This window comes from Sebastes umbrosus, chromosome 12, assembly GCF_015220745.1.
Source record: "Sebastes umbrosus isolate fSebUmb1 chromosome 12, fSebUmb1.pri, whole genome shotgun sequence".
In the NCBI taxonomy this organism is placed as follows: Eukaryota; Metazoa; Chordata; class Actinopteri; order Perciformes; family Sebastidae; genus Sebastes; species Sebastes umbrosus.
Genome location: NC_051280.1, coordinates 17457422 through 17471259, shown reverse-complemented (window position 1 = coordinate 17471259; position 13838 = coordinate 17457422). Strand labels below are relative to the sequence as shown.

Sequence of the window (13838 nt, the reverse complement as noted above, 5' to 3'; positions counted from 1 at the left end):
GCTCAATACTCTTTTGATGCCGTCAAAAGCACTCTGTTCTGAATTTCCTCAGGTCCACATGTTGTTTTTGCACTCTCTCAGCAACTGTCTTCTCCACAAGGTGAGGAGGGTATTTGCCTGAATGATTAACCATCCATAGAAGTCTTCTCATCCCACTCCCATCAGTAGGCTCCTCCGTGTTGGCGACAGCTCTCACCGTGTCGATGATCTGTACCAGAAACTTGACAGAGGTTTTGGAGAATTCACACATTCACTTTTCAGTGTCACACCTGCCTGTTCCAGCTGCTTTAACACTGCCATCCACCTCATGTCATGCTGAGCCAGAGTCTTTGCATGGACGAGGACATCATCCATTTGGCTAACTGCTCCGTCTAGGTTTTCCTGCAGTTGAGACATTCTCTTCTAGAAATGTTGTGGTGCAGAGGAGATGCCAAAGCGGAGTCTGTTAACACAATACCTCCCATATATTTAAATTTGCGAAAGGGATTTGCCAAAATGCCCAATTTGAGTCCAGTTTTGAGAATATGTTGGAGCCCGCCAACTATCCAAGAGTGTGCTCCAGCAGCCTGTTCTCATTCCCAGCGCGTCAAATACCGACGCCTTGTCACGGTCATCAGCATGTGATACCACCGCACCCTGTAGTGCCGGTGTGAGACGCACCGGATGTTTCATTAATTACAATGTAAACCCATTTGCGGCAACAGTACAAACAGTAAACGCTCAGAGAAAGTGCGTCGGGAGTGTGGTGACGGGTGGGAGGGGAGGTGGATGGGCCCAACAAACTCAAGGCATTCATCCAGGAAACCGCTGCTTCAGTCCTGTGCGTTAAGTTTCAGTTTCACGTTACAATCAGCTGTTCATTCGTGTCCTGTGTTCACAACATTCAGTTTCATTTTCACTTTACAAACGTAGTAGATTTAAGTCCAACCACATATTTCTTTTTCCTAATCCCAACTAAGTGGTTTTGTTGCCTAAACCTAAAGTGACACCAAGGGGCGTGGCAAAGCGGCAGTATGTGATGAGCTGGGATGAGAGTGTGTTGGCTCCACTGATGTAAGCATGTGTCTCTTTCTTTTGACTGTGTCCTTCAACTTTGTCAGGTCTACGCATATACGAACCGCTTTGTCATCACATTTCGGTAATGGACCCTTTCCTGCACACTAGTCTATAAGCGGCTCCACTTTGGAAATCACTCCAAGCTCTTCCATGCGGGCTAGTTCACTCTTGACTTTTGGTAGGAGAGATAATGGGACACGTTTGGCGTTGATGGAGGAAATGGCTTGGCTTTAGCTCAATTTCATATTCGCCCTCCAATTTACTTATGCCACTGAATAGTTTTAGAAAACTGCTGTTTCACAGACTCTATGGAGTTCAACGACATGCTCACTGTGTCCACTCTCACTACTAATCCACTTGCTGAACGGCTGAGTAGCGCTTTTGTCTGCCACACCGAACACAAATTTCACCACACTTCTGCTGACTGTACTCAGTGAATGTTTCCTCTGACTGTAAGACTGCATCTTCGTAGGCTACAACTTTGGCTCGATACTCCCTTTCTGGCAGCACAATTAAATCTGCTCCGGTGTCTACTTTGACCTCCCAGTAACTACTAAAATGAATGTGTGAATAATTTCCTCTGCTTTACAACATATGTAATTCAAACAGAAGACCCACTGATTCTCAAAAGAACTGAATGCAAAGTAAGAAGAAAAACAACCATAAAAATGGTGTGTTGTGTGTGTTTCTACGTGCATTGGTGGAAGAAGTACTCAGACCTTTTGCTTAAGTAAAAGTACAACAGTGTAGAAATACTCTGTTACATGTCAAAGTCCTGCATTCAAAATTTTACTTGAGCAGAAGTACAAAAGTATTAGCAGTAAAATGTACTAAAGCACCAAGAGTAAAAGTACTCATTATGCAGATTGTCCCATTTCAGAATAATGTTCAGTACTGTATATCATATACTTTTATTATAAACTGTAATTACAAGGATTATAATTATTGATGCATTCAAGTGTAAGCATCACTTTAATGTCTAATGGTTAATTCTAACTAGTTGATATGCTGCTTGGTAGCTTCATTTATAATAATAATACCATAACATGTATTCATTGATTTTATTTTGTATTATTAATGTCAATCTGTAAAGTAACTACTAACTAAACCTGTTAAATAAATGTAGTGACGTGAAAAGCTACAATGTTTCCCTCTGAAACGTAGTAGAGTATAAAGTAGCATAAAATTGAAATACTCAAGTAAAGTACAAGTACCTCAAAATTGTACTTACAAACAGCCGCTGAGTAAATGTACTTAGTTAAAGCCCACCACTGTGTTTATGTCTGCATGTATTTTATTGTCTTCACCGAGGAGTTTAATCCTACAAGACCATAAAATTCTACACAATTTCAGGCTGGTTTTGATCATTTCCATGTAGCCCATATAGGCTTCTACTGTCGTAATTAATAAGAATAACTATAATCACAGACTGGGTTGGTGAAGTAAAAGTAGTGCAGAGCCATGTGGAGCAACCATCATGCTAAATTATCTGTTGAAACATTAAGTATTGAGGCTGAAAATGAATCTGGTGTGTCAACACTCTCTGGAAGGTTTTTATGATGAAACACATCGTCAAGGAAGCTCCACTGGTTAAACCTCCTTATACAAGTAGTATCTACCAAGTACGTAGATTTAGCTAGAGGTTTCTTTCTTATTATTAATTACTTTGTTTATTGTCTTAAGACCCAACAACCTGCTCCCATGCTGAATCTATGCATTCAAGACATAGACTCCAAAGCACGTATAAACAAATCAACGCCAAAATCCAAGCGGCTGCAAAAGTTAACACCCTTTAAATGAAATTTTAAATGTGAATCCTCAGCGAATATTGCAGTGTATATTTAAAAATAGTACTGTTCTCTCATACAATCCACTGTTATTAAAGTGTCTTAGCTGTGATTGCTTTATCCCTGCAGACTGCTTTATCCCTTTGTGCAACGTGGAACATTTCACCCACCTACTCAACCACAAATGAGCAGGGAGCTCCAAGCTCAGGCATATAAAATGACACATAAAAATGTATGAAAATCATCAACACCTCCATTGTTTTCGCGCAAATTAAAACCCTAAAGAGACGTAGACAGAATCTAACGTCAGATCAGTTGATTTCCCCGATGCTCGACGTGCTAAAGTAAATAACAAACTGAGCAGCTGTAAACTTGTGTATTCCCTGGATGGTGACCTTTCTGTAGAGCTCTTAACGAGGCAAAAGTGCGCCCGTGCGCTAAAAGGAAATCTTGACCTTTGGCAGCATTTTCAGATACGGCGAGATATTACTGGCTGTCTGCATTAAGCCATCTCCTTCTGTTAGTCTGTGTGAAGAGCAGGCATGCATGCCGCACAGATGATAACAATAAAAGCTGCATCAATAAATGAGAACCGGAGCCATTTTCACCCTCTCCTCTACAGACGCCACATCTAAACAAACCCTGTGCATTTCGGCGCTGACGACTCTAAAGGGTAAAAATCCCACGAGGGGAAGCAACACTATTTTTTCCAATCCATTTGTTACTATTTTCATTCTATTTCAAGATAAAGGAGCTATAAGAATGAAGCATCTTTTAAGGTGAAATCTTCTATAACCACCCCCCCACACTCTCTAATCCTCTCTCCCTCCCACTTTCCCTTTGTCTAACCATCTCTTTGTCTCTGCTCGCTGCTGAAGTGTGAAATGGATCTTTCCTGATCTCTGAGCACCTGGTTTCCAAGGGAACCAAGAGAGTCATTTGAGTCAGATTTTGCAGTGAAGATGGTGCTGGCTGTTGTGCAGTACAGTAGGGACTAATATTACTGCTGAGTGTCATGTGGGAAATGTGACCGGGGGCTCGCAAAATCAGCTAACTAACAAACACGACACGGGGGATATACTGTAGACATTTGAAACAAAAAGCAAACTTCAGCTGTCTAAAGACACCGGACACTTGACACACGATATATCACTCCACTGTAATGTAGTAGCTGTCTGAGTAGGAGTCAAACTCGAGAGTGAAGCAGTAGCCTTTGGACATGGGGGTAAACTTTTCCTCTGGAGCAGCATCAATAAATCATGGGCATTCATGAGTGAGATTAAGAATTCATGCCAGCTGGCTTTTGGTTCATGGATAGTGGGGTTTCAGCCTGTCTCTGTCTATTCAGTTGTCTTTGTCCACTTCGGAAAATGTGGAGTGTGAGGTTTACCACTCAACTGAGGCGAGACAAAGACCACAAAATGTTGTTTAGCTGAGATATTGTAACCTGCGGGTGTATTTGCTGATAAGAGATCACCTCTGATAAGTAGAAGGAAGCATGAAATTGTGAATTGAGGACAGGCACGAATCAAGCCACCTCTACAGACTGTGGAGTGTAAATCACATCGATCAACATGTCTGACTAAAATCACTGTGGAAAAGTATTGTGAGATAGTAAATGTCATATTGAGGCACGGATGCTCTGTAAAAGCAATGTGCCGAAGTGGAGGAACTGAAGGAAAAAGCACAGAAGAAGAGAGGAGAGTTTAGTTGCTGTTGCTCACGTAATGTGTAAATTGAGAATAACGTTAGATAACCCATTTTTGACTCCAGTGGTGTTCTGTACAGCCGTCTAACAAGAGGAATAAAAGAGCTCAGGGACATCATTACCTCCAAGTAAACTTTGGTCTTACAGACCATCACAAGCTAACAAGTAGTGAAGCACTTATAAAAATCGTTCTGCAGAGTTTTATCAGCTCTGCAATACAGAAAGACATTAGCCGTGTTTCCATTATATTATAAAGCGAATTCTAAGCAAACTTTTGAAATGTCACAAAAAAAAGAAATGTGATTCAGGTGCGTTTCCATCAACTGGTTAGGAGCGAATAAACTCGGCTACAGCGTAGTTTGGTCAGAAGTTGGTGCTATAGGCTATGCATGGCTGTAATCCGCCAGTAAACAGAATAGAAGAAGTAGAAAACATGTCGGCTTGGACATCTATCTAACCCACGTACGAGAGAAAAATGGAGAGAGGTCTTCAGGAATCTGTTTCAATTGTGCAAGTTTCAATTTTTTAATTGTCTTTCTTGTCAGCTAGTATTGGTCGTGTTTCATGCTGTACGGAAACAAGACAAGCATTCGCATGTTATGGGAATATCCAAGAAGACACCGACAGCAGAAACAGCTGATCAGTCATGTGAGTTACAGTAAATGAGTTAGAACTTATTCGGCAAGGCGTTTCCATAACCCATTTGGTGCATCAACTCTTTTTCGACAAAGGCAAAAACCACTTACCTGACCCTGTCAGATGGTTTGTTTCACAGAACCATCTGATAAGCCGTGATTAGAAACCCTTTGACGTTGACACACACACACATGCATAAGCCTGTGGATTGGCAACGCTAAATTTCCATCTGTAATGTTATCCCAACAAAGGAAACCATTGCAAAGTGGTTTAGTGTATTTGCTAAAGAGTTACTATGGTGAGGCTCAGTGTGTTGCCACAATTGAAAGTATGTTGATTTCCTGGGCGACCTTTCCTGAAGTTAATTGTATAAAAGAATCCACAAAACAGATGGGGAGGAAATCCATCCCAATCTGTGTAGAACAGCGGTTTTCAAAGTCTGAGACTGTGGCCTTTCCATCAGACAAAGCTTGGAAAAAGGCACCTCCTCACCCCTTTGCTCAATTCATGGATGCCTATGGGATCATGATGTTATTTGATCTCATAGACACTCAACAATTAAGCCAAGATGGCCTAATAATGCTGTCTGACATATCTTCAGACTACAAGAAATACATATAAAAAGGTCTGTCCTAAGGCCTTCACATACTGTATTTAAGAAGTGAACGTAGTCACCGTTACGTCACCCATTGGTTTGTTGACTGCCGTTTTGAAGCCTCGAAAAATATTAATATCAACTTTCATGAACTGAAAACACACTGTGAAAGGGTTAAAAGTTGTAATACGGAAACAAGCCGTGATTAGAAACTGTTTGGAAAAGGGCAGGCACTTTCAAAAAAATACTTGGCAGGTGATTGGATGAACCATCTGTCAATCAAACTAACGAAAGCGAAACTAACTGAAGGCAAAGACATCGATGTAAAAAACATCGCCGTACTTTACACGTTCAATACTTTTCTCTTCTTTCAAATAAGAAAATTCTCTCCCGTTCTAATATAACTGATGCTATTGCAGCATCTACGCTAACCTCTTTAGGAGCTGCCATTGTTGTTAGAACGAACAGTCGCCTCTCTGTGTCGTTTCACATACACCCAAGCCACGCTGTAACTGCAGCTCCTAAAACAGGACGCTGATTGGTCTGTTGTCTGGTGAGCCGGACACAAACACATTACTTGAAGCATGACAAGGTGGAATTTCAGAGAATCCAGCTACCGTACAAGGTTAAAAAAAAACACCTCAAGTGAGGTTAAAAGCTTTTTTTTTTGCAATTGAGGAAGTTTTATCGCATTTTGCTGTTTCCATAGGCTGGAGTGGCCATACAGCTTTTCTAATGCGATACTTCAAAATGCACATAAAATACATGAATAGAATTGCAGCTAATCACACAACAATCTTTCCTAATCCTAGTTTAGCAAGTTCTTGGTGTTAGGAGAGTCCAGCTCTATACATGTTATAATTAATTGAAGGGAAATCAAAAGTTTAGTATTAATTGATTCTTTGGTGGAAAACACAACCCTGATATATTATGACTTTATAAAGTTGATAGGATGAACATGTTAGCAAACAGTTACTTATTTACACATCCAGCAGACACAAAGTGACATTAGCATTCAGATGGAGTTGTGTTTGTGAATTTAAGTCAAATATTCACTCTCCCTCTAGCTGTGTTTTGGTTTTCAATAATTCCTGAGGAAAGCATCTGGCTCTTAAGCTGCTAAACGTTCCGCTGTGTTTTCCAGCTAGTCACTAACTTTGTGTGTCTGCTGTTTGATGCTAAAACTCTCCACAGAGCTGAGGGGATTTGGAGAGTTGGATAATAATTATCTGTGGATTTCTTACTACAAGAATCTCCTTCCACCCAACACATAGTTTGACCCATTGTTAATATAAAAATAGTGCAGCCTTAAACATATACTTCCTAAAAATGTATGGACTTTTTTGAATGAATAGTAGTAGTAGTGGTGGTGGTAGTGATGGTGGTTGCAGTAGATTTACTGGTTGCACCACTAATATATTGATGAGGTAAGTAAGAAGAAGTGCATTATGTTGTTCTTTCACAACAAGTCAAAAGAATATTAAATGATTTAGACCGCTGCCTTTTATGCCATTATCTGATTTCACCTGGGAATCAATTATTCAATATCTGATGAGATGCTTCTTCTCTTTCATGGCTAAGACACTTAAATTCTTCCAGTCAGCTACAGTATTCTGTACGTTGACAATGTTAAATTAAATTACACCCAGTCAGCGTGTCTCATTCAAAAATTCCATAAGTGCCGCACTCGTCTTATTGTAAGAACGGATACATTACCAGACTGGAGAGGGAGGCGCTCAGATGGATCTATCCTATACTGTATCTTCAAGTATGTGTGTGTGTGTTTGTCTGTACGTGTGTGTACTTATCTACAATTGGCCGTGAAACTACTGGGACCAGGCTATCTTTCATGAGTATCTGGATGTCTTTTAGTAGGACTTAAAACAGGAACATTTTATGCAGTAAAGTGGACACATTAAAGGTCTTATTGATGACATTTTAATGTAGACGAATATTAAAACAAATAATAATAATACATCCACAGAGCTTTTAGAAAGGTGCAAAATAAAAGTATGGCTTTTCCTAAAAAATTAAAGATTGTGAATTAATCATTTAAAAAAATATATATAATGTTTTGTTTATCTCTGTGGAAGATATCTGACATTTGGTTCCCACTTCTAACAAGGCTTGTGAGCCAATAGTATAACAACGCTGGTATCACTTTTTATCTCTGTGTCGTCAGCGATCAAGCTGCCAGTTAGTGTTGGAAAAAAACAAATAAAAGGCTCAGTTTGAGGGTAAGCATCCGGCTTCACTCTGGTACCAACCCAAGTGCTCAGCGTTAAAAGGAGGCTGCCTCTTCCATGACTGACCACACTGACACTGGTGTCTCCATCAGGCTGCAGGATAAATTAATTTACCATGGCAACAAGTGACAACCGATTTTAGCACATACTAGCAGTTTTAACTTAATCATCCAAACAACAGTAACCCATAAAATTACAATTCAGCATATTTAAACAAAACCAACAACAACTACCAACAGCCATAGTCCTTATAACCTTTACTAATGTGTTGTCACCAGTCGACCATAAAATATGCCAGTTGTACAACGAACTGGCAACCACTTGTTGTGAAGTGAATGCAATGGAACGGGGGAGGGAGAATGCGACATCTAGTGGCTGAATGTTATCAATGTTATCAATAGCAACTTTAACATGTACAAACTGACACAAATCTATAAAAACTCACAGGACATACAACAACATATAGTACAACACACAGTATTTATAACAGCAAACATATAGTGCCAAAGCCAAAACATTAAATTAACATTTTGACCTGATGATGGGGTTTGATTAAAAGTCAGGGGATCACCAAAGTCAGTAGCGTGGCTAGAAACATACAGAAACACACACATACTGTAGCTACAAGAATTTACATTAAATTAGACATAAAAACGAAAATGTAGCAGGAGCTAATAGTACATTCAAATGCCGCTAAACGGATCCTCTATCAAAAACATTCATCTTCTCAGAATAGACAGGAATAATTAAGCAATTAGAGCAGAGAGCCAACAAAAACAATTAGTTATGTGATCTCAAAGCACTACGCAATATAATTTAATGATAATACTGTAATTTTCTACTGTGGCACGACAACTAAATGTTTTCCAAAGCCTGTTGCTCATTTGTGCAGCATAACTGTCCTCCAACATTTAGCAGCAGGTGGGGGTGATGGATGAAGAGTTTCTCTTCCAATAAGAGTCTTTATCTTCCACAACAGAAGCAAGTTTTTGAGTCACTAACAAATTCCAAATTTCTTGAATATTGTCTTAACATTTGCAGCCTGAGCGTTGACTCACACACACACACACACACACACACACACACACACACACACGCATAAGCCTGTGGATTGGCAACTCTAAATTTCCATCTGTAATGTTATCCCAACAAAGGAAACCATAGCAAAGCGGTTTAGTGTATTTGCTAAAGAGTTACTATGGTGAGGCTCAGTGTGTTGCCACAATTGAAAGTGTGTTGATTTCCTGGGCGACCCTTCCTGAAGTTAATCGTATAAAAGAATCCACAAAACAGATGGGGAGGAAATCCATCCCAATCTGTGTAGAACAGCGGTTTTCAAAGTCTGAGACTGTGGCCTTTCCATCAGACAAAGCTTGGAAAAAGGCACCTCCTCACCCCTTTGCTCAATTCCTGGATGCCTATGGGATCATGATAATGTTATTTGATCTCATAGACACTCAACAATTGAGCCAAGTCTAAGGCACTCGGCCTCACTTTTCAGACCCGGAGGTTGCCCACTGGGCATTTATTAAAAAGAGTAAAATTCCCCAAAACTACTGTATCTCTTAACCATCTCTTTTACCAAATCACACACATTCAGGCTATTCTATGTGATCTCCTTTTGATAAGTAATATTTTTTCACTTCCATTCACTGAGCCTCCCCTGAAACTGTTTGGAGCCCCTCTGGGGAGGCCCGCCTCCCACTTTGAAAACCTCTGGTATAGAATAAATAACTATTTGAGTGTTTTCTTCAGAGATTAGAAGTGAGAATCTGCAGGAAGAGATCTAAAAAAGTGGGAAAAGTGCATCATTGTGACAAAAAATACCAAATATGGAGTTATCAGTAGATGTTTTCTGGGCTTTGTGTGTCTCTTCATCGGTCTTTGTACGAATTAATAACATGTCGTACTGAGCGTGTGAAACTGGGAGAGACATGAGAAAAGTAAAAACGAGGCAGTGTTAGCGTCTGCCGACTCTATCAACAGGAAAAAGGCATCAAGACTGAGGGAAAGAAGTGTTTTCTCAGAGGATATGAATTACCGCCTGCCTCTGGACAAAACTGGCACAGTATCTTTTAATCATCAGAAGAACTGAAGCACACAACAACGTGACTGAAGTTGAATCACTCAAGAATGGATCAGCTGGATGTAACCCTCGCGGCTGTTTTGTCTCTTTCTTTTTTTTTAAGATTCCCTAAAAATGTCCCTGAAAATTAAATCCATTTTGAGAAAAAGGAAAGATAAGAGACCTATCATCCTTTCAGAATAATTATGTGCACACCAAGTGCATCTAGAATGATGAAAGTTTCAGGGGGAGAAAGAAAAAAAAAAAACATTCACACTGAATTTAATCACGGCAGAGTCTACCCATCTTATCCATTATACAACAGGTCTTCTTATATTGCATAGGTCACCTTTGATCCCCCCTCAGTCTGGATAGGTGCTTGTGTTTTAAATGACGGTACGTCTGCTGCTGGAGAAATGTGATACCATAAAAGTGAATGTATACCTTGAACAAGACAATGACCTGGAGTTGAAAAGCAGCGAGTATAATAATGGAATCATAAACAGCAAACTGAGTGAGAGCAACAATGTGTTGGCAATTTTCTGTACGCCCTTAAAGCATCACGATCAGCAACAATGTGAGGGGCTGTTTGCAGCGGTGCTCAACAAAAGAGACTGACAGTGATGCCGTATCAGATAAAGAATACGGAGGTGCATTTGCTGAGCCTGTGCTCTAATGAAGACAGCAGCATTTTAAATGGAGAAGAAGATAAGAGAGCTTATATTCTCAGATTCGAGCTGTGGATAAAGAGGAGCCAGGTGCAACACATCGCCCAGCTGCATTAAAACCTCCCCTGTCAGCACCAGTGATGTTGCAGTCCAGAGTTCAATTCTCAGATGTGCTTCTACAGCTGCACGGCACTTCCTGTGCTCTGATATTCTTGTCTCTGCGCCTCCGTCTTCGCATCATTAAAGAGTACACGCACAGGCTGGCATTTGCATTTGAAACTGATATTGCCAACGAGCAAGGTCACTGTTGAAGCTGCGGCGGCGTCACTGATGAGGGGGAGATTGGGTATATTTTCCGAGCTCCCCATCCACCAACAGGAAATAGTGTTGTTTGTACAAACTGTGCACACTGAAAAAGAGAAAAGAAGTCGAGGCCCGAGCGAATAAAGATGCATCTTTCCTTTTCGTTGTCAAAGGTGAAATGATTGCTGCATGTGCATAATGATAACTGGGTATTATGACATGTACAGACGCTCTGTGAGCTTCCTTTTTCCCAAGTCTGACATCCAATTTCCTCTCAACCTTCAAAAGTTGCTCATGCTTCCCTTTCTTTCTGTTAAAACATGATCTGCTGCGCTGCTGTCGACTGCACTCCCCGCTTTCATAAATGTATGAATAGGACGCCAAAAAAATAAACACTTTACACTTAAAATATTCAAAAGGTGCATTCTAGACACAAGAAAGAGATCTTCACGCAGCTGAGAAAGGAAACGAGGAACAGTAAAAACGCAGGTGAGGTTCTTCAAATCTTTCCCACATTGAGAAAACTTAATTTAATAATATCCTGCTCATGCAATAATTCTGTACCGTGCAGAACCTTCAACTCATAGATGAAACAGACCTTTTTTTTTTTTATTCAATGCAGAAAATGTACCGTAAAAGAGCCAAATACTTAACAATCAACGCCTGTTATGCAACTAGATTTATTGTCAAGATGTTCTGGCTTCATACGAGCAAACATGGGTTTATTTCTGTGAAGCACCTTTCAACCTAAATTATGGTTCCACTGCCAGGAGCTCGGTTATGTAAACCCATGAAGAGGATGGTGCCAATTACATCACTTCACAGTGTTCCCTATGGCCTCACACACACAAACTCAATGAGTTCACAAAACAATGCAGAGCAATTAACACCCACTCTCTTGTCTTTTCTCTCTCACACACACACACACACACACATAAACGTTATTCTTCTGGCTGTGTAAACTTTTATCTTTTGTTTCAGATCCAAAAACGAGATTTTGTCCCTGACACCAAACTAAATCAGAGGACCAGAAGCTGTTCTCTCACAAAGTCAAATTGACACCAACAACAGGCTGTTACCATCATGTTTACCATCTTAGATTAGTGTGTTTGCATACTAACATTTTCTTATTAGCACTAAAGACAGACAGCTGAGGCTGATGGGAATGTCATTTGTTTTGCAGGTATTTGGTCACAAGTACGGGACAAATTAAAATTTTGACCAGATGATGGGGTTTGATTAAAAGTCAGGGGATCACCTCAGTAGAGTGGTTAAAACATACAGAAACACACACATACTGTATCTACAAGAATTTACATTAAATTAGACATAAAAACGAAAAAAATAGCAGGAGCTAATAGTACATTCAAATGCCGCTAAACGGATCCTCTATTAAAAACATTCATCTTCTCAGAATAGACAGGAATAATTAAGCAATTAGAGCAGAGCCAACAAAAAAAATTAGTTATGTGATCTCAAAGCACTATGCAATATAATTGAATGATAATTCTGTAATTTTCTACTGTATAGATGCTATACACCTGTGGACTGAGGTTACAACAGGAGCTCATTAAATACATATAGGCAGAAGTTTAGAAGTTGGTGCATATACATTCAATGGAATCTGTGTTGAATGTTTTGGTTATCTTGTTAAAATCAGCTGTTTTCTCTGCTGCACACACACACACACACACACGCACACACACACACACACACACACACACACATAAACATTATTCTTCTGGCTGTGTAAACTTTTATCTTTTGCTTCAGATCCAAAAACGAGATTTTGTCCCTGAAACCAAACTAAAAAAAAAAAAAAAAAAAAAAAAAAAGGACCATGCAGAAGCTGTTCTCTCACAAAGTCAAATTGACACCACACATTATGTGTTATGATATAATAGATGCTATACACCTGTGGGCTGAGGTTACAACGGGAGCTCATTAAATATTCAGGCAGAAGTTAAGAAGTTGGTGCATATACATTCAAACTGCAACCATTTCTATAGACAAAAAGTCAAACAGAAACAGAGATAAAAAAAAAAAGAAAGAAAAAAGAAGCTGTGTTGAATATTTTGGTTATCTTGTTAAAATCAGCTGTTTTCTCCTCTGCTCCAACACACACACACACACACACACACACACAGGCGCGCTCGTTAGGAGAGATAACGTCGCCAAATGCGCGCAGAATATTATTATATTATATGAGCGCAAAAGGAAACAACAGCGCGTCTGAAGTCCTGAAGTCTGGTTCCTACCTGCTCCTCCTGCTGCTGCTGCTGCTGAGCTGCTTTCACCGGCCCGCTCGCGTCTTTTCCAGAAGTCATGACGGTAAATAAAAAACAATAAAATAAAGAGGGGAAGAGAGAGGAGGAAGAGGAGGAAGAGGAGCGAGAGCGCGCCGGCGTCCGCTGTTGACAGGTGCAGAATAATGAAGAGGAGAGAGACGCAGAGAGAGAGAGATGGAGAGGTGGGGGGGGGGGGGAGGGGGAGAGAGAGAGAGAGAGAGAGAGAGAGAGAGAGAGGCGTACAACGTGTTCAAGGATATCAAGTGATTTGCTAGAATAATGAAGAGACCGTGTGGGTGCAGACAGAGAGCAGGCAGGGTTCAGCTGATGTGGAGGAAACTGTGGACGGCAGCGATGTGGGAGGTTCAGTTTGCCTTTCAGAGTGGCAGAGTCATAACCCACAGCTAGAACACTCACACCTATACCCACCAATACCCACCAATAGTCCTCAATCTATTGGAGGTATTTAGGACTGAGGCGCGTTTA

General features: G+C 40.3%; 1 protein-coding gene across 5 annotated transcripts in view; it reads right to left on the bottom strand.

Moving 5' to 3' along the window:
• LOC119498996 (dipeptidyl aminopeptidase-like protein 6) overlaps nt 1-13838 on the bottom strand; it is a 101813-nt gene that overhangs the window by 35898 nt on the left and 52077 nt on the right. The window contains exon 1 of one of the 5 annotated variants that reach the window (XM_037788174.1): nt 13323-13530. The exons of the other annotated variants lie outside the window; for them this stretch is intronic. Coding sequence (XP_037644102.1) covers nt 13323-13391 — 69 coding nt within the window. The 5' untranslated portion in view covers nt 13392-13530. Of the gene's footprint in view, nt 1-13322; nt 13531-13838 lie in introns of those variants that run through there. 5 annotated transcript variants of the gene reach the window in all.